The sequence below is a fragment of the Cygnus olor genome, chromosome 2, assembly GCF_009769625.2.
Source record: "Cygnus olor isolate bCygOlo1 chromosome 2, bCygOlo1.pri.v2, whole genome shotgun sequence".
Lineage (NCBI taxonomy): Eukaryota > Metazoa > Chordata > Aves > Anseriformes > Anatidae > Cygnus > Cygnus olor.
The window spans coordinates 37,435,033-37,457,681 of NC_049170.1; the positions used below are offsets into that span (position 1 = coordinate 37,435,033).

General features: G+C 37.6%; 1 protein-coding gene across 5 annotated transcripts in view; it reads right to left on the reverse strand.

The window, feature by feature from the left end:
- Positions 1–22,649, reverse strand: part of ANKRD28 (ankyrin repeat domain 28) — a 119,173-nt gene that overhangs the window by 49,775 nt on the left and 46,749 nt on the right. For 3 of the 5 annotated variants that reach the window (XM_040549628.1, XM_040549629.1, XM_040549627.1), the window contains exon 3: positions 6,645–6,723. The exons of 1 other annotated variant lie outside the window; for it this stretch is intronic. In XM_040549628.1, coding sequence (XP_040405562.1) covers positions 6,645–6,723 — 79 coding nt within the window. Of the gene's footprint in view, positions 1–5,201; positions 5,227–6,644; positions 6,724–22,649 lie in introns of those variants that run through there. One more of the 5 variants, XM_040549631.1, reaches the window with a different exon arrangement.

Sequence of the window (22,649 nt, forward strand, 5' to 3'; positions counted from 1 at the left end):
CATAATCTTTGCTTGAACTTAAAAACTGATTGTGTAAATGATGCTCTCCTAAAACCGCACCTTTCAAACAAACCGACATATCCGTCCATGTTGGTGTACTCAGCTGAAATATTAAGCAAAACCTTCCCTTCATCAACAACTTTGCTAGTACAACCTAGAAAGTTTACAAATGCAGGCAAATTTGAAAGGAAGATTTTTGTTCTTCAAACTGTGGAGGGAAGTGTTACAAATTCTTCTTACGTCCTTGAATATTAAATCTCATTTTGCAAAGTTGCACTTACAAGACTGACGAAGACATATTTTGTTTAATATATCTAGTACAGCAGCTACTGAAAAGCCCACCTGTGTTTACTTTTAGCAAATCTATTTTCCAAGAGATATGCACTGAACTCAATACATGCATCAATTTATCAAATGATTTTTGAAAACTTTAATTATATCAGGCCACATCCATATGTCCCCCAATACCCAGACATATGGTTCTGTGATCCAGTTGCTACTTCACTGGTTTCAATATCCTTACATTTGAGTAGGAGCTATTATTTCAACCCTTCTTCTCTTCAAGAGACAGGCAATGGACAGTTGACTGGGCAGGAAATGCTACAAGAAACAAGTCACACACCTCTCTCTTCATCCATAAAGTCCCATACAACTATATGCAGCTATATTTCATCCACTTCACCTCTGTTCTCCTTCCATAAGAAACATTGCTAGCTTGCCATGACAATCTCTGCCTGTTACCCAACACCAGAATTCTTCCAATTTGTAAATTTCTTTAGAAGAAGTACTACAGCGTTTAGCCCACAGTACTAACTTTAAGTATTGAATTGCCTTCCACCGTTCTGCCTGTTTGTAGTCTGTATTTTTAGGCTGTTAAGGACAATATTTCCCCTTATTATTGCACAAGATGTGCCGGCAATTGTACAATATCATAATATAAGCAAATAAAGCAAAACTGCTTTCACTTGCATATACAATAGACACCTACTGTTAAGTATTTGAAACTCTGAAAACATGTTTATTTAAGAGTAAATGACGTAAATAAGATCTTTAGACTACATTTTAAAAAGCTAACAACAAACTTGGTTAACATCTAGAATATTGGAATGCTTCTAGGAATCACCTTTGCAGAATTAGGAAGTTCCCAGGTACAAATCACTAAGAATAACCAATAGTCCACACTGTGATTAGATTCTATTTAACTACTTTCCTGAGGGCTTGTATTAGTTCTGGAAGTTTTTTCCTTTTAGACTGATCCACTTTTTATCTAGGACCATGGAAATAGTTAAAAGCAGCAGGCAGAAATTGTTGCAGTGGAATGAACAGATGAAAAAAACCTTTTCCTCAGCTAGAAAAATATGTGAATATTCAAGGGGAGATGCAGAAAAAAACTTGTAAAGTAGAAGATGACTTCAAATGACAATTTGAACAATTAGTGAAATATAAGCTAACTTCCTATTGAAAAACTGGAAACTTGGAAAATTATTGCTGCAAAAATCATGAGTAAGACCTTGGGAGACAGCTTCTACCTACGTAGAAGCTAAATGTGTAATAGGGGATCTATAATAGTATAAATCTATAGTATAGTATAATCTATAAAAATTGAGAGGGATAGGACTGGAATGTCTTTTGATCAGCCGCAATTATGCTTCAACACCTACTTTTATTTTTACTGTTACAAAACAAAAACAAACAAACAAAAAAAAACATGGAGAAATACTGGAAGATAAGCACAATCAAGTCAAAGTTATCCTCCAGAATTTCTCTTGCGTAAATAGTTGTTGCCACCTCTCAGACATTAAATCCTAGAGCTTCCAAGAGCAGCACAAGTTTCTCAGACCCCCTGAGCTAATGAACATTTGTACTTTTTCGTAAGTTATGAGAGTTGGTGTCTCTCATAAAAAGTTAGAGCTGCTTCCTTCAGCTACCTTCTACACAGCAACTGCTGCCAGAGGGCAGTGAAGGCGGCTCTAAAAAGAAAACTGTTGCTCACATTGTTGAAGGAAGGAAGAGGAAGGGAACAAAAGATACAGCCAGTGTAAAAGGAGTGCCAGTGAAACCACAGGCCTTTGCACATGGGGACGTTTGCAACCCAAACAAAGGAAGCTTCATTCCACTGGTATTTTCGCAGCGATAGCCTTTCAACAGCTCAACTGTTTGGTTGCCATTGCATGGACTTTTAATACTTGCGTGGCTTGAGAATTAGCTGAAAGAAACCCAGCTTGAGTGGAGCAATGTCGAAGGCTTTTTGCTATCCTACAAAGTCTATGTTGTTACATTAATGATAGTTTTCCAGCATCAGGACGATTATTACGCAGTACAGCTGACCCAGAAGAAAACACAACAAATACTTGCAGGCTTCCAAACCTTAATGAGATTTAGACCACACATTTATGTATGCTGAGCTCCATGCAGTGAAAATTTTGGGTTAAACAAACAGAAATGTGTTATGTTAGTATTCATGTATCAATGCAATAACAGTAACTAATCCTACTTGAAAGTAAACAACATAGCTCATGTTTCTTTTCATGAGGTCTGCTAATTTCAGTGAAAGCAATAACAGTCTGCATGTTATGTTAAAGAAAACATGAAAAAAGTTACTAATCAAGGGAACACAATCTGGGATCGTACTAATACTAATCCATCCTGCTCCTCACATCTCACCTGCCTGCAGGAACTACTCTGATAGCATTTAAAAAAAAAGAGTTTGGGACAAAAAAAAAAAAAAAAAAAAAGGAAAAAAGAAGATTTTTAAAACAGAATAAGCCCCATCATAACAGTCCCCTGCAGGACTTAGCTGAAAGAAGAGTTTGAGTCTTTATCAGGACTTCTTTGAAAGAACAAAAAGTTGGATCTTGACATCCAGTTACACAAGTCTGAATTATGTTGCTTTTCAACTTCTCAGTAGTTTGTTATCAAATATTTACACAATTAAATTCAATGCAATTAAGCAAAGTAAATAGATATACTTTTGTATCAGGACACCAAGTTGCGCATTACACACTGTAATAATACAACTTTGATGGATGTTATGACTCTTTACAGCGGAATATGAAAAAAAACGCTTCTAAAATTTTAAGTGATCTTTTGTTCCATGTGATCTTTTGTTCCATCATTCTGTAAACTATAAACAAGCATCTTTACGCCTCATATTTACTGTTCACCTCCTTATCTAACAAATTTAGGTAATGTTAATAGTGTATCTAACTGCAATCTAAAGAAGAGAGATGATTTGAACATCCAGACTTCAAGAGAGCATAGTGTTAAGAGAATTTGCTTGTAAAACATTCACATCTTTAGGGGACAAGTTTATTAGTAAACTCACTGAAGCGCTGCCTCAAGATTAAAAAACAAAAATCAGTCAAACAAAAAAAATCTAAATGTCAAGCCCCAGACAGGAGCCACCAAATCAATTTTATTTGCTGTTCATAAACTGTCACCTTCATGATCCTTGCCCAGCGAAAAACCTACAAGAAGAGAGATCACAGAGCAACCCCGAAGGCTGGTGGGAAAATAACTCACTCAAGAATTCAAAACCAAAATGAATATGCTTGTAAGACTGAAGACTTACTTCCTAGAAGTCTGCAAATAGGCTCAATGAGTTTTACCTTCATAAACACGATATGGGTTGCTTAGGTCTATAGTAAAGTGATATAAAGATATTGTAACAGCAATTTATGATTCAAAATGCTTACTTGAAAGCAATGTGGACCCACTGAGAGGGATACAAATGAAACTCCAATAAAAATTTAAAAATTTATGTCTAGGTAATGTACAATGCATGCTTTAACTAAGAATAGTGGATGATGAGAAAGAGTCAGATAAGAGCCACTGAGTAGTGGAAAGATTAATATTGACTTTGGCAATTTTGATGATCAATTGGAAGGAAGAATAAAAAAGTTGAGGATAGCTTGCTTAGCAGTATAACTTCAAAATGGTTCCTAAACATACCAGCAAAACTACAGGAGAAGACATTACGAGTTGCAAAGTCAAGCTCTCGCATGGTGAGAAATGCCAGTATGAAAGCAGTCCACAATGCTTAATTCAATCCCCTGTGCAAATATATTACAATGGGTCAATTATGAGCCACACAATGTTTACATCCAAATTTACTGCACAAAGGAGATTGCTATTCATAGGTATTATTTAACTACCTACTCTTTGTTCAAAAAGAGGCCTTGCAACATGGCAAACTTTCTTCAAACTTTACTGTGGTAACAGATGTACTTTATTTGCTCCTTAACGTTCATGTATTATAACAAAATGTAACCTAAATCTGTCCCCAAGGGCAGATTTGATCTCCAGCTGAATCACAACAGATTAATTTTCTGTATCTTTAGGAAATGGAGAGAATAAGATCCGTTAAGTGGTTCCAATTAAGTTCCAATTAAGAGATGGAAGCCAGAAGAAAAATCTTGGCTTGTGCACTGAGGGACCTAGACCCAATCTCTCAGAGAAGTGTAGCTGGTGCAGTTCTTCAGATACAGCTGTAAGCACTCACATTCCACAAACTACAAGATCTCAAATCCCGCATTCAGAAATGAAGACTAAATTAGCGACTACTTTTTAAAAAGAGTCTGGTTTAAGCTGCTTGCCTAAAATCCCAGATTGCAAACGGGAAATATATAGATCAAAGCCCAAGCACAGCGCCTTTCATATTGAGCAGCCTTACCATGCAGACATCACTCTCTCATCCTGCAATTAATGACCCTCTTCACTCACTTACAAATGCAGCAATAACTGGCACATGTGCCTCCTTCACTGTACCACCCTGATTCATTCCCAGAGCAGCCTCTCCTTGTGCAATTCATGAGGCACTGCTTCCACAGAAAGCCCCAAATACGTAATTCAAGCCTGCAGCTTAATGCAGAAGCACAGCCAGGTTAGGCTGATATTGCAGAGACATTCCACAGGGTTCAAAGCTTGTGACTCTACAGCTATTTAAGATGTTGTTTTGTAATACGTTGTTTTAAGTAAATCGTGATTTTCATTACCTACAGTTCATCTGAGACGTATCAACGTCTCCCAGTCTTCCTGAAAAATCTCCAGACACAGCAGCACCCTGCATCCTCTCCTCCATGCACCAATTCAACTTGGGACTAGTTGTACAGTCTTAACTCTTAGTTCTTCACTTCCCTCCTTTGTTCTCCAATTTTTCTTACACTTATTCCCAGGCTATGTGCCCAAATAGCATGACTAACCTTTCTTCTACTACCATCATCCAATCGGGGTCTTGCTGCATTAGTATCTGAATAAGGATGTTTCTCCTTTCATTAGCCCTTTGCCTGAGAGAAGGAGAGAGGGATTTTCTTTTCAGTCACAGTTCTGGGAACTGGACTCAGTTCACCCAAACCAGTCAGAAGCTTCAGTCCCAGAGGCAGCTGACTACAACTTCACAAAGTTTGTAATTTGGCTTTTTTTTTTTCCATTACTGTGAAAACCCAAACAAAAAGAAATCTCTCTGCCAAATCCCTGCTCCCTTTTCAGAAGAAAAGGGTCATTCTATATTCTTAAGAGTCACCAGAACTTTTTTTTTTTTTCCTCTGGACAGGGACAAACAGCATGCTTTTCTGACCCACCTTCTCAGAAATACAGTTGAAATTTTCTGGGCAATTTTTTCTCACGTGGTCAAAACAATTTTCATTATGGAATATTTCCATGGTAAATACATATAGATGTACATAATGTGATATTAATTATAATCATATATATAACTACATGTAATATAAACTGAAAATATTGTATTTTGGTAAACTATAAACAAATTAAATTGTGCCTGGCAATTTCAATTGAAAATCTGGAAGTGACTCCTATATCTTTACAGTGACATTTCCTTAAAGGAAAATTTGCTATTAAAGGTTGCAATGAGCGGGGAAAAATAGCCACCTCTGCACAAGTATTGTGTACCATCATGGGACTGTGACGAGCTTTCATCCTTCTATCTAACCTTAAAGCAGTTCCATATCATGAATTTAACCTCAAGCCATCTGATGGGTAGGTTTGTCTAAGATCAAAGATAATCAACTCAGTACCTCAATAATGAATTTCTGCTTTCAGGTTTTGGTTTGGTTTCTTGGTTCTTTCCCCCCCCACCCCCCACTTTTTTTTAAAGACTAAAATGAACTGTCTTAGAGAACTTGCCCTTTGTCTTAGTACAAATAAACAGAAAATAAGACAAACAATTTTTAAAATCCCAGCTGATCGTATCTTCGTTCTGTGCATTTAAGCCAACAGCAAAAGATTATTAAGAATAATAATATTGTCACCAACTTTGGATTCCATCTTCTGCATTCGCTTTAATCATTTTTCTGAAGGCCAATTTAAGACCAAAACAATGCTGCTGACATCTACCTATAACATATACATTATTACTTCTTTAAACTAGTGTTGAACTACCTAAAGCTGATCAAGCTAGAAATAAAAAGAGATAAAACTGAGATAGCTTTCTACAAAAAATACTTCAGAGCACAACTACATAGTATCGTAACACTGATAAGAGTGGAAACCAAAATTTCAATATAAGTTTCTTTAGTTTCTAGTACATTAAATATCTCAATAAAAACTACATAAACTAAGATGTACATAAATATTTCTTTGGATGTGCATAGAGGTAATTTTTTTCCATTAACAGGAACAGAACATACCAGATAAAATAAGTAGTTCAATAATTTCTGCATCTCCCAGATAGGCAGCAGCATGTAAAGGGGTCCTTTTCTCATTATCCTGTGGTAAGAGGGGGGAAAAAAGGTTTTATTTAAAACAAAAAAGTATGTTTTAGCATTCTGCATGAGTAATGAAAAAACACTGCATAAAAGTGCATCTTCCAAATACCGTACATTCTACATTTTAGAAAACATTGTTACTCTAAAGATGTTAGCCACATTTGTTGAGACAAGCACACTCCTCCCTAAGGAGCTCTGTTACACACCTACAGTCAGCTAGCATGTTCTCCTGACATACACGGATTGACAGATACTCATTGCACCTGAAGATAAACCCATCAGTTAGAAGTCACCATTCACTTGTCTCCAGAAACATGAACTTGAGACTGTCCTACACAGTTAAAAAAAAAGACGCTTCAACTCCATGTGCAACAATTAGTGAGAAACATTTTCTTTGGACAGTTTAAGGTTAATTTCAGCAGTTATTCTCAAAATAGAAAAGAAACGGGAGTGAGCAGAGGCAGAAATACTGAAATTTCAGCTGTTTTGTTTACTGCAGGTGAGCAAAGAGGAGGTAGAGATGCAGTTCATTTTGCAGGAAACACTCAGCACTGTTGTTTAGTTCAGGCTGATCTAGTGTCCTGAAGGCACGAGTATTTAGGCATGAGTATTTAGGCACGAGAGAATTTAGGCATGCACAATGTTTGTTGATGAAGATAACATTCACTTATGAAAGACTGGAAGAAAATATTTCTCAAAACTTGCAGCATTGGTGTCAATTTCCCTTCACCAGCTTATAGTTCAGACAGAAAAATAAGATCACTTTCAGGTCATACTGAATGATAGAAATGAATAAGAATCATCCAATTTACTCTTTGGGGTAAGGCTGCTGAAAAATTACAAAAGAAACCAACCACCACAAGCATCCTGGCTTAAGCTCTGTCTAGGTTTCCAGATCTTTCTAGTAGAGCGTCAAGTACACTGTGAGGGCAAGGGAGGAGGAATCAAGATGAGAAGCAGCAAGACATTTCTATTAATTCAACCGTTGTTGACAACTATGGTAAATTTAATGCACATTTTAAATGACATTTTTGTGAAAAAACTTCCTCTCCCTTGCCAAAATCACCTTAATCACTGAATTCCTACTTGAGGGTTAACAGGACTAGCAGCATGCGAGAAGAAAATTCCTCCTAAACTATCTTCACCATTTTGTCCCTGTTCAGAAAATGTCCAGATTACACAGTCACCATATTATCAATGTTTCCTAACTACATTTTCTGAATTACACACAAGTAATTCAAAACTGAGCAGTACACTCCTGACCCTGAGTACAGAATCAATACTACTTATTTATCATTAACACCACGTCATGCCAGGATGTCTCAACTGCAGGTTACAAAATATGACAAAAAAAGAAAAAGACATCTCTCATCCAGAGAGATTAAAAAAAAAAAGGAAGCACAAGGGAAAAACTAACGAAACAGTAGCCAGCAATTAAATGCGGTCTTTGTTCCTCCAATCTGCAGATGTTAAGCTAGTACAGCTAGCTAATAATTTGCAACCTCATTTAAGCCTGTTTGCTAATGCTAAATTATCAAATTACCCACAGTTTAAGAAATATAGCCCACAGTTTAATAAATGCAGACCTTTCAACCAAAAAATGAGTACAGTATTTTACTGTCTGCAACTTCATTGCACAACTAGAGGAAACAAGATGGGTCATGAATATATCCTTCTGTAGAGAAGGTATTCCATAGAGAAGTATTGTTTCTCTCAAGAATTCCAGCAAAAGCCACATACCTCACTTAAAGGACAAAATGTCTTATTAAAATTTTCACCATATTTGGTGTGAGGTTGCCTTTTTTTTGTTTTCAACATCGTAGTGACAAAAGTCATAAAAGTAACCAGTCTGATTTGAATAAAACAGGAGAGAAATGAGCTGTTTTTGTTTAGAGAAATGCCAACCACTAAATCCCAAGTATATTTTTCTGAAACATTGATGATCCAAATTTCTGATAAATTCCAGTCCCCTTTCCCCCAAATCCAACCTCTGATAATGGGAACAGTTGAGCATTCTGAAGCCACCGAGGCACAAACATGAAAACAGCTCAGATATGTTTTCACTCGAGTGCTCCCACGTTTCCAAGCTACGTGTTCCCAGTCATGCAAATATTTCAGGTTGCTGCTCTGTGGCAGCACTGTTTGAAAACACTAAAAACTCGACTCCTAGTTCTGCTGGGGTGCTCCCAGCTTGTCATCTCCTGGGCCAGCTCCAGAGCCTGGTATTTCAACTGTCCCCAAACCCAGGCAGGGTCTGGGTCAACAGCAAGTATTCTGCAGGCTGAGCTTGCTTTGGCAGAAGCCCTGACTTTTCCCCTAGTTTCACAGCTGTGACTTTTTTTTTTTAATTAACAAATTAACTTCTGTGTGGGAAAGTTTTTATTTTAGTAAAGACCTGATTTTTAGACCCTCTTACAAAATCAGAAAATCTGCCTTCAGCAAGCTTTCATTAGTATGCACAAGTCAGCTTCCTTTAAAAAGAAAATTCTAGTCTTGTTCCACTTGAAGTGAATTTCAGGATAAAATTAAAGAAAAGTGTGTGGTTTTTTTTGTATGCTATTAAAATACTGCTATACAGATCAACTACTTTTATTTAAAAAGACTAATCATTTGATGAACAACTTTCTTCAGCAAATAGAAAAAGAAAACCTTTGAGAGCATTACAGTAGATAAAACTAATAAAGATTTTAGTTTTAAGAAGCAACTTTGTAAGCAGGCATTTGTAGCACTGATACATCATACTAATGTAAACAACAGCCCACAACTGCCCTACTGTTGCTTCTGTTTCAACCTAAAAGACACTAAAACAAACATTTCAAAAAAGGAGTTTTGTACATAAAAGTTCCTGTCCCAAAGTAGAAACTATAAACTTACATTTTAATTGGTTGTTGGTTGACACTCGCCTGAACGTGAGCCAGTAGCATGTCCAGGTGGTCAAGAAGGCCAGCAGCATCCTGGCTTATATCAGGAATAGTGTAGCCAGCAGGACCAGGGAGGTGATTGTCCCCTGTACTCAGCTTTGGTGAGGCCGCACCTTGAGTACTGTGTTCAGTTTGGGGCCCCTCACTACAAGAAGGACATCGAGGCCCTGGAGCGTGTCCAGAGCAGGGCTACAAAGCTGGTGAAGGGCCTGGAACACAAGTCCTGTGAGGAGGGGCTGAGGGAACTGGGGTTGTTTGGTCTGGAGAAGAGAAGGCTCAGGGGAGACCTCATGGCTCTCTACAACTACCTGAAAGGAAGGTGTGGGAAGCTGGGGGTCGGCCTCTTTCTCACAGGTAACCAGTGATAGGACTAGAGGGAATGGCCTCAAGTTGCACCAGGGGAGGTTCAGGTTGGAAATGAGGAGATATTTCTTCTCAGAAAGAGCAGTCAGGCATTGGGATGGGTTGCCCAGGGAGGTGGTGGAGTCACCGTCCCTGGGGGTGTTCAAGGAAAGGTTGGATGTGGTGCTTAGGGACATGGTTTAGTGGGTGACAGTGGTGGTAGGGGGATGGTTGGACCAGATGATCTTGGAGGCCTTTTCCAACCTTAATGATTCTGTGGTTCTATATTCCTCCACTCCAAACTTTAATTCCTGATATTGGTCAACACAGTCAAACTAAAAAGCAATAAAAAATCTCCTTAAGGAATCAATGTTCAGAATGACGATTCTATGTCACAAAACTCTCCCATTATCATATTTTTATGCACCTTTGGATTAAGTTACATAAAAACATATAATCATTCCATTTGTAGTACTTCCTTCTATTTCCCAAGGTTCTCAAACATTTTATCTACACAGGAGTTTCTATATGGATTACAGCATGAGAAACTCCTAAAATGACCTCATTAAAACCAAATCTGGGATAAAAATGACAAGAACAGCAGTGTTAAGAACTTCTTTATAACTCCACTCATCTTCAACAAACCTGGAAGAAGGGTAATGCCTCCTTTGTGTCATGTAAAAGAGTAGACTTTGGCTGTTTCAATACATACTTAAGGGAGCAAAACAATGGACAAATCTAAGGCTAAATTAAATAGGCAGCATTCAAATACACTTTGTTGTTGCTGTTTTAAAGAAGTATCATTTGAGATACAATTTATCCCTGTGTGGGTTCTATCTCAGCAAATGACCAACAGTAACTCCCATTAGGTTAGTGAGAGGGGTCTACTCAACCAGTATGGCTTGTGCTAACTCCTAGGTCCACAGATAATGTTTAAGAACACAGTTACAAAATATCTGCAATTCTTTGATAGTGTCAAGTACCACAGGGGTCTCCACCAGTGCCAAGTCACCAGTGCTGCACTTGAGATTCACTAGGACACTATATTTTATTTGCAAATTTTGTCAAATACAGCTTTTTGATCATCATTTTTTAAGGCAGAATAACTCTATTTTAAATAACCTTTTGTTCCTCCACCCAAAAAAGAACACCCTGTATTTGGCCTTTATGTTTGAACTTTAAACTACACAGAGCTTAGTTTAGGTGCATAAATCTGTAATTGGGGCCACTAACTCTTTGGGAGCATGTCCAACAACAAAGTGGTACCTTAAAAACAAATAACTTATTAGAACTTGAAAATTAGTCAGCTGACAAATATTGTCAACTGAAAATAGAAGAAAAAGATTAAGTATTAGGTTTTCAAAACCTACAAATCTGTAACAAGTAACTTAATTTCCTTTCCCTACCCTAAATGTAATTTATCTGGTATTTCTTTGGATTTTTTCAGTATTTCTTAACTCAGTTTTCAAAATACCATTCCTTAAATTATTCTGACATTGATATTGCAGTTACAATACAAAACTCGACATTGTCATAAAAATAATTTTCTAACTGATTTTGGCTAACACCATTTTTAGAAGCAGAACTATATTTTCTCCTCATATTTCAAACTTAAAATGTAGCTTCAATACAGTGAGAATGCCTAACAAGCTACAATAAAGGTCTGCCTTCTGCATGCTTAAAAACAGAATGAAAGCATACTACTTTATGTTAGCCACAAGAATCATATGCATTACATAGCTAACCATAAAGTATTGTTTGAAGCCAGGTGATAGATACCATCATAGTGTGAAAAGACTAGATTTGCCATACAAACTCCATTAATTGCTTGAACAATTAGCTCACGGTACTATTTTCATAAACACTTGTATTTCATTCAAAAGGTACATTTCTGAAAACCCAATTCTAATTTTTCTATAATCTGGCTTTATCACTAAGCAGTACATTTCAGGACATATCCTCTTTACGCCATCTCTTAGGACAGAGCAAATCTTGACTTCTAAGCAATCACAAAATTTAAAGAGGAATCTTACCCTTTTGTTCATTACATTAGCAATAATCAGATGTTCTAGAGACATGGGCCTGGCCAACTGGGTGAAAAAGGGACAAATCTACACTGAGCGGCATTAAAAGTTACAGAAATTGACCTGATCTATTCTGATTTAGTCACTAATGGAAGTGATAAAAGGCTAAGAATTTGGGCTACAGAAATATTTTGGCTGCATCCACCACACTTCCTCCACGAGGAAAACAACATTTAGGTAGGTAGCTCTGGAAATGGCCTGACCCATGCCTGGGCAGCAGAGGCTGGTGGCAGCAGGTACCAGTACTTTCTTCAGGCAGGTCTCCCCATAGAACACAGGCAGAGTTGGGCATTTCCAAAGTCTCAAAGGTGCGACATGAGGCTGGTGTGCCAGCACCAGCAGGCCATGAGGAGGCTGCCATGATGTATGCTCTGGTGGACATGCATGAGGCCTCGTCTCTCAAATCAGAGATGAGAACAACAACGGATGGACATGGGTCAGGAAATCTCCTTCCCTGAGACACTGAAGTGCCTGATGTGTTGAGTTTCAGGGAAAAAAAGTATAAAGGCACTCTAAACTCTCTAGTCTTAGAGACTGTAACAAGAGCGATCGACTGCAACGCACTTTGTATCAGAATGGCCATCCCCTTTTTTTCTGGCTACTGGAACAGACCAGGCAATCACGTTTCTTCCCTTGCACAAAACCTGAAGTGTAACTGAACTCTTAAAGAAAAAGTGTTGGTCAAACATTTGGGTTTTACCTTTATCTACAAGAAGATCTATGCTGCTTTCTGCACCCCATTCCACATCACAAGGATACAAAGACAAGTGGGAGATGGGGGAAAAAAATTCATGTTGCATGGCTTTGCTGTCCGGACATACTCTGCAATCCCAGATAAATCCTCATTTAACCTAATGCCCCCAGACATTTTTTAATGGAACTTCTGGAACTGAATTTGAAGTACAAGTTCACAGAGCAGCACTAAAAATGCATGAAAAATAGTTTACTTCCCATTCAGCTAAGGATTATTTTATTTCACTCAAATAACAAATCTAATCAAAAAACCTATCCTCACCAAACCATTACACACAATTCATTCACAAAATCTGATAAACAAAAATGTGCATTCAAAGTTTGGTTCCTTTCCAAAGCATCTGCACAGTAAGAATAACCTGGTAGGAATCATTAAAACTAGGTTTGTGAAGAAAAAAATATTCAGGCATTCATATACATTATATTGGAACATTCATTTATATTCAACCAGATCTTATTAAAAATTCCTTTTTTAAAAGCGTAAGGTAGCTCAGATCCAGTGAGTTCTGAAGTTCAGAACAATATTGTTAAGTAACAGTATTTTGGACATCTTTTCAAAAAACTTACTCTTCAAATGTTACATGCTTTACAACAGAAGCATTAAACTGATCTGATGACACAAAACGGTTCAAACGTGACTGTACAGCAGAGGCATCAAAGGTAACACACACAAAAAAAAGCAAGTCCCGTCTTGCATAAAGAACAGCTATTAAGATTCAACCTGATCTGTGATTATGATAGCAGGACACCACGGCCAGCTAAACTCTCAGTCACAAAACAAGAGTAAAAATTTCTTGTTTAAATAAACTCCAAAAAAATAGTTTAATGTGGTTAAGACATTTAAAAACTGAGATTCAGCTCATGAACATGCCTTGTTTTCAAGAAGGCCTTTTTGAAGTATTTAATAAATCTTCACAAAAATGTTATTAAGAAAACAGCATAAATTTTGTGGAATACAGCATTTCTTTTTCACTTGGCTCATTCCTGTCTACCAACGACAAAAGGAGGCTTTTTGTTTTTCTTTTCTTTTTTTTTTTTTTAATTTATTACTCCTAAAGGTCAAAAATTATCATTAGCAACACATGAGGACAAAAGGGCTTAGGAGTTTTCTAGTAGACATCTTTATTTATTAAAGCAAAAATACTGACTTATATTCAAGTATTTCAGGAGACACATTTTGAAAACAACAAACATCTCTCTATCTTTCCACTTACAAGCAATTCATCACAAAAATGCCTCTCTATAATTTTTGTGTTTTGAAAGCACTAAGTCAGAGTGCTTTTTGGAAATATGCAACTTCTCATATGCTTTCACCTGCATGTTCCATGCAGGTTTTGTAATGCTCCCGTCACTTCTGTAATTCTTGCTACTTAGGTTTTCAAACTCATTTGTGGAACAAGCGTAGCTCATAGGAGAAGCTGAACCTAGGTCTCTATTCTATAAAATTGTACACATAACTTCTTTTGCCCAAATTATAAAAGCTAGAATTTGTTGTGAGTGAAGTCAACCATCCATTTGGGTATCAAATAAAGACCTTTGAACAGGTTTTGTGAGCCCTTCACAAAACCTTTCACTTCAAGTTTCAACCATCAAGAATTTGGTCCCATTCAACACTAAAAACTGCCAGTAAATTCTTGCTCAATACATGGAATGAATAAAGAGCTATTCTCTCCTTTTGCTAAGGTGAACTTGATCTAATGGTACAGCTGAGACATTTGGGATTAAATCAGGAATTAAAACAGAGCAACTCTTAGGGCCAAGACTGTTTGTTAAAATATTAGATGATTACAAAAAAAAATTAAAAATAAAAAAACAACATTGAAATTAAAAACCACCCCCCCAAAACACAAACGTCTAAAGAGTTCAAAACTATGTGTTTTTTTGTTTGTTTGTTTGTTTGTTTTTAAAAAGACATGATAATCTCATGACAAAATACTTTTCCTTGGCTTTCCCCTTCCCAAATGCTAAATATATTATTTGTAAACATCTACCTGGAATGTATAGTGGAAAAAAATTATCAGCTTTTAATTGGACTGTAGTTGCTGGTAAGAAAAATACAATAAAATACAATAAAACTCAAACTGGTTTTGAAAAAAAATAAAGCAGTATGTGAAAAAGATGGAATTTCCATCATGAGAACAGTCTTTGTGAAGCACATTATGTAACAGAGCCTGCGCTCATACAGCAGGCTGAGTAAGGGATAGTGAATGCCTCATCTCACCCTGTAATCTATCTGTAATATTTGAGGACACAAATAAGAAAATATGCCAAGAGAGAAAACAGTACAATACAGTCTCTGTTTATGCTCCGGGGAAAGATCACACCACACTAGGTAAGGTATGCACATCTCCATCCCAGTTTAAATCCACCACATTATGTCCAGGCCAATGACACTTTTGTTCAGAAAAGCTGGGGTTTCTGCCTTTTTCATTGCGAAGGCCAACGTTAGCATGACAACCCTGTATGCGTCTGATGTAAATCAGGTCTTCACCTTGTTAACTGCATTGTCTTGGTGACAAAAAAAAAACGTGTGATTTTCAGGTTGCATGTTCACCGTTAATACCTCTTCTCAGAGTAAGTTATGACATTTTGCTTGTGCATGTTAAGTTAAATGGCTTTGTCAAGTAAAGTCACCTAGCAGCGACGGGCAAAGTCGCTCTGGTAAGAGACCCCTGCACTACGCCTGAATACTGGCTCAAGGTAGCTTATAACACTCAGACAATCTCAGCCAACACAAAGTTAAATTGTAAACACAGGATGTATCTCATCTAAAGTATGACCTGTTAGGGTGAGTCCAGGACAAGGCCACGAGGGTGATCAAAGGGCTGGAGAACCTCTCCTATGAAGACAGGCTGAGGGAGCTGGGGTTGTTCAGCCTGGAAAAGAGAAGGCTCTGGGAAGACCATATAGCGGCCTTCCAGTACCTGAAGGGGGCCTACAGGAAAGCTGGGGAGGGACTCTTTGTCCAGGGGTATAGGGAAAGGACAAGGGGTAACAGCTTTAAGATAAGAGAGGGTAGGTTTGGGTTAGACATGAGGAAGAAACTGTTCACTCTGAGGGCAGTGAGGCACTGGAGCACGCTGCTCAGAGAAGCTGGGATGCCCCATCCCTCAAAGGGGATGAAAACCATGATTAGGAAGGATTGTAATCAAATAGGACCTTATTCAAGACTGAAAAAAAGAACATATAGACCCTATATGTGAACTTTGGACATGCTCTTCAGCCTCATTTCAAAGGGAACATCCAGTCCACTTGCCCTCTGACCTGACACCAGTGTGAGGCTCCCCAGGCCTGGCTGCCTCCTGACAGCCCCACAGGAACCCTCCTCCTCAGGCATTTCTGGGATAGCCCTCCCCACTAAGTGCAGCAAGAAAATGACACTTTCTCCTTCATGTTTTTGATATACATCCAACCTTTGCTGGAGTAGATTTAAGGGACTGATTACTGACGGTTCATTAGATATTCCACTAGTATGTGAGGCAGCTTTAACCACTTACAGAGCAGAGAAAATTGTTTTTGTTCAAAGGTACTCTGCATATACATACAGAGTTTTCTCCTGGAAAGTTACTATAAATAATCAGTAAATTCAAATCCTCTCTTGCTATTACCAGCAATGCATTCTTTAAGGACTGTGTCGATGTCGGATGTTAATACACATTAAGTCTACAGAGTTTTTTTTCTTCTCTCTGCTCTTTGAGTAGGGATGTTCTGTTCTCACATACCAGCCCTGTGCATGACAGGCACAGCGAGTTCCAGGAGTAACCCCAGTTAGCTGGAACTATTCAAGACCTTGCTGTAAGTTTGTTTTGTAAAAGCAGCAGGAAATGCAAAACTTCCAATACTCTCTGAAGGCTACAAACTTTAGTAAGGTTACAATCACTAAAAGTACTATGACAAATCAGACATCATCTATAAAATCATTATCACTAACAAGAATCACAGTGGAGATTCAAACACAGGATTCTTGAAATGCATTTGAATTTGATCTAATTATTCATGACTCTCTAAACCGATGCCAATTTCTCAATGTTTAAAGAATAACAATGACCAGAACAAAACTTGTCTGTCAAATCCCCAATTACTGTAAAACAAATAGAGTGTACAACCAATAGGGTAGAAGCACTGCCATGTAGATATCGAAGCTTGTTTGCCCAGTTTAGCAAACATTATAACCACATTAGCATAGTGCTAGGCAAGCTTACTAGACCTGATGAGAAGCAGAATATATTAGTGTGAGTAGTACACCATACTACCATTAATTCTCTTATTAATTCATACTAAGTCTCTAAAGAATATTTCTTTTTATTTGTAAACATATTTTTCATTTAAAAAGAAAGTCCTAACCTATGCAGCAGTACCTTTGGAGAGCTACCATCCACAGAACGCACCATGCCAAGCAGCAATCTGTTGACATTAGTCAGATTATCCTGTAACTCTGTTGGAGGTTTGTTTATATTCCTCCAATAAAGGTGATAATTCAATTCTTTTGAAAATCTCATTTGCGTAGACTAAAAACAGCATTGCCAACATAAAGCAAAGGTTTATTTCTCTTTGGACTTGCGAGGTTCTGTCCTCAAGGGTTCTGATTCTGAAGGAAGAGTCCTAATTAGATGGGTTTGTGTTTAAAACATTCTGAATATGTTTCTGCAGCAGAAGAGGAACTCAACACCATGTGGACGCACTTTATATTGAGGCTGAAAAACATGATTCACTCTCTAAGCCACATTGAAAGGAAATAAGCGATCTGATTATTCATTACAGATGACATGCTTGAAAAACATTCCACACTAACGAACAGGAAACCTACAACTGTAATAAAGTTAAGTAACAGTAAATAACTACTATATTGCAAAGTTAAATCTTTGAGCAGCTGGTGGATACTCTTAACAGTATACAGACACAACTTGCCGCAAACTTCCACAACAGTCAGAAGAATTAGGTCTCTAAAGCGTGCTTCAGATCCATGAAACAAAGAGTTTCTTAGCAGTTCCTTTAAGAAGTAGAAGAAACTTTCCTATAGGGAAAGCTTCCCTGTACTCCCTGCAGCAAAGTTTCTTCTCATCCCCTTCAGATCCTTAACATGAATATTCTTGTTATGAAGAACTTAACTCTTTACTAAAATAACCCCCAAATATTCCCATACGGTAGTGCTAAACTCTATCTACTCCTTTAAAAAAAAAATCTCACTGAACTCTGCCATGTTCAGTGGCAAGAAATGTTATAAGCTAGCTTTGTATCTTTTTAATTAAAAAATCTCACACATTTACCTATTCTATGCTGATAATGCCATTCTAAGAGACAAACCTAAGATCTTCTTGCAAGTGAACTACTTCAGGGCCACGTTATGTACTGATGCATGCCTGCCACCTCTGAGCAGGCAGAACCTGCTCCTGTCTGCAAAGGACCACAGACACTCTCAATAAAGAGGATTCTTCACAGAATTTTCCTACCATTTCTTCGTATGTAAGGAAATTTCAATTAAGTGAATGCTTCATAAAGCAGGAGTCTCATGACTCATCAGGCTGGTCATGCAGGAAATGAGGGTTCCTGTTTGTGGTGGAAACATTAAGAAAATTTATTACAGAGAGTATCTAGCATCAGAAAGCAACATGGTACATTGAAATGCACTCTGGAGGGGAGTCCAAGCAAAAGTTTATGGAGAAAAACATCTTGCTCTTGTTTTATGGTTGTATTTTATTGGAAGTCCAAGGGCAAACGAGATTGAGAAGATGAGTGCTACCATGAATCTCTGAGATTATACATATGGTAGAAAGTAGTGTAAGAAAAATATATTTGCATATACCCCATGAAAAGTAAAAACATCCCAAATTAAATACAGCCATCAACTGCTTAAAATGCCTCCAACTAATTGGAAAAGCTCTCTCAATTCTCATTAGAAATCTTTTCTGAAGATGATAGCTATATCTTCTGTTAGTAAGATGGGTAACAAAAATCATGCAATGAACAGTTAGCAGTGGAAGAGTCTCAAGGCATACTCTATTTGTTTTATGATTTATTCCAATCCTGACTTCACCTGCTGCTCTCTGCAAGGTGTCATTGGCCCACGTTTGCCCAATACAAGATTTTTCAGGTTCTCTGCTACAGCATCTGAAATTGGGCTCTGAATAGAGACAGTGAGGCAAGAATTGCTGCACTGAATCAAGCTCAGTGTTTCTAAATATCATGTTTTAATTGGAGGATTTTTCCTTATTAGTATTATTTTATATTTATTTCAGTTTTCATTATTAGCATTTGCTTATGCAGAAACATTTCCTCTGACCTCCTACAGGGATTTCAAAGGCCTGCTCTCACTCTCAGTTCACTGCATGTTTAGTGCCACTACCATTAGAAAAACTACTTTTTTTAATGTACACACATATTTTATATATAACTTGTATAACTTATATAAATATATACATATACAAATGTACATCTCTGTCTTTTCAATATACAGATTTTATTTGTATGAAACCTTGCATCCAGTCACTGCTAAACAATTCAAAGGATGAAAATTAATTAAAATAACTAATGCCAAACTCAGTTATAACTCATCATACATTCTCATCATATTGTAAAGTCCTTCAAACTCACAAATATCCATAATATCTGGGATTTTTCCATTCCATAAAGAAAGGGCAAGTTCATACTCTGAACTATTAAGATAGGGACTCAAAAAAAAAAAAGTGTTTTTCAAAATATGTTATTTTTTTTGCTCGATGCTTTGTTAATTCTTCCCTGACATTCAAGTCAACAAACCAGAAGTTAGAGAGCTGCCTGCACAGTCTGTGCTGCCAGGGAATACAATAAGATGCTGCCTCACAGTACCAAATACGTTAGTGCAAGTTTTTGTTGCCAACCGCAGCTGCCAGCAAAAAAGCCCTTCATGAAAACAGTCTACATCGCGTGCATGAACTTGACAAAACAGTTCCAGCACTGCGTCTGATGCACGCTTGAGACAAATAGACTGGTTAGTCAAGCCATGCTCTCTCATCTCTTCAAAAACACTGCTTGAAGAGTCAAAAATGGTACACCATTCCTGCTTAGGCTTTGCTACATTATATGCTAGACTTTAACTACTATTTCTTCTCATCACTTTAGATACAAAGGCCCCATGGTGGCTTTATTCTGACTGCCAGAAGCTTTTACCTTGTAACAACAGCAGCTACAGGATGAATTGACCTGAATAATGATTGAACTGCAAGCATGCTCCATGTGATCAAACAACAAAACATCACAAATATGACAAAACTTTATTCTGATCAATGCCCAGAGTATCCCTGAACTGGAAAGGAGTATGGATTGCACACACCTGTCTCCCTACTGCTTTTATCTGACCCATGCAAATTTCTGTGCAAAGGAGTCCAAGTGTTCCCCACTGCTTTCAGACCTATTTCCACAGCCTCCCAATGGCTTCCCAGACACCCCCAAGCAAGAAACACGGTATTGCAGAGGACTGCCATTGTTTGAAGGGTGCCATGTACTAACCTGCTCTAAGCAATGTCTTCCGGATGTCTCAAATGGCAAATTCTTACCCTAATGTGACTTAGATTACAAAAGGTACTGAGAACAAAAGGGATTAACAAAGAATTTACGCAGAGCAATTAATGCTAAAAGAGATTAAGAGTCATAGATGTGTCAAATTAAAATTTACAATTGTAGTTGCATGCATGCTTTTTTTAAAAGCAGAAAAAATCCTCTTATTATTCATTCACTTTGGTAAAATAAATGGCTACAGAAAGGTAACGAACAGAAACATAAAAAGCATTAAAAATTCCTAAAGATTACTTTTCCCTCATTGTATATTATGACTTTTTGTTTATCTGATTTTAAGCAAGACCTATGTAAGGTTCTATACATTTAGAGGTACTTCAAAATAATCGCTGAATTACAGCATAAAGTGGTTTTGTTTCCCACATAAAATATATAAAAGAGATTTTTAGATCCAAAATCAGTACATAATTTATTTGCATGATCAGAACACCAAATTCCACTAAATTTCATAGAATGTCCCACGCTTCAGCCAGCTAATTCAGGCTTCCCTGTTCTACACCATACTGTTAAGCCCAGAGAAGAAACAGTTACCCCAGAGTCTAGCCCATGAGATCGGTATAAAGATGAAAACCAGGAAACTATTCCCTATTTTTTCTATTTAACCTCCTCTAGGATTTTGACCAACACCACCATCATGCCAAAGAATCTTTTTTTTTTTTAAGTACTTTGCTTTTCATTATTTATTCCTAAATTACTCAGATAACTGATATTTTCAGCAACCTCTAATTCTCCTGGTGCCCAATCCCAGTGCTGCATGAGCAGTACTACCCTTGCAACCAGACTAACAAGACAATTTTCTTTCTCTGTCAGCATATGCAATGACATGCAGGGTAAAATAAATTAAAAACCAAAACAAAACAGGAAATCAAGTAAGACGTCGTATCTTACCCTAGGGGGAAACTCTGCAACATTTTCCTAAAATGCAAATAACACCAACAAGAAGTTATGCAAACCCACACTTGGTAGGGCTGGGAATGGAGCCCACACCTCTACCGCAGCACTGTCCACGCAGCAGCCCTGCAGCTCAGAATAACAAAGGCAGATCCACTTAGCTCTTGCTTAGTTAGCACTTAGCTCTCCTCTTCCTACCTGGCACAGTGGTGGTGCTACTGGATCACTCGCCTTGCCAGCCCCAGGAACAAAACTTGTGATTTATGGGCAATGCTTTATTGCTACGTAATACATGGGGGGGTGGGGGGGGAATTGCTTGGTTGTATGTTTTTGTTGTTGGTTTTTTGTTTCATTGTTGTTGTTGGTATTTTCCAAAATAGTAGCTTTAATTTATATATTTTTTGGTGACTTGCTATAGAGAAGTGCCATTAAATTCAGAGCTGTGCTAGATGGCCAACCATGTAGAGCAGAAAGCACCTGGATACCCTGATTGCTACAGTTCTCAATACAGCACATGGGACTTCATTTTCCAGTCTTACATCTTCTGTTGGAAAAAAACAACAGCTCACACAGAAAACAGCTTCATAGTTTAAATCTATTATAATCTCACAAAGCATACTGAGCAGCAAGACACAGGTGTTTCATGTTTAAGTCACTAATCACATGTGTCAATCACTATTTTAAATAGGAGCAGTGAGCACTCTTGAAAATTGAGAGACATCTGTGTGATTCTGGGATTCCTCCAAATGCAGCGCTTGTTTGGCTTCAGTGTGCAAAGAGCAAGGGGCACACTGACACTGCTTCCAGAGGGGATCAGATTCCCTCAGCTAAGATCAAGTGCAATCAGGTTATAAAGCCTGAATATAGGGTTACTTGAAGGATCCCTTTTCATAGTGGGAAATCTTACCCTGATAGGTCTAAGAGAAGGAGGAAATACTGCTCTGATTTGAACAATCATTTCAATAGTAAGATGTACAGCCTTTGAGAGTGAGCTGCTATTCCCTCAACAAAATCATACTGGTAACAGATAGCTGAAATGAATTATTCCATTTTCATTATCTATGAAACTCATACATCATAAAAGGTTTGGGTTACAAATGAAATGGTACAAGTTTACAACAGCGATGGACTTCCAAATTAAAAAAAAAAAAAAAAAAAGCAAAAACCTGACTGATAAAAGGCAATGCTGAAATCATTTAGTTAGCTAAAATTAACTGCTGAAAAGTGGACAAAATTCAAAGTATCCATGCTATTCTAATCAGCAAGAGCAGGAAATGTTGATGCTCTCCATGAACTAATAAAGAGTTCTAACTGACACTAACTGTATCAGTTATCACACAACATTCTCCTTCCTGCCAAGTCTCAAAAGCTCAGGATGGCACCAA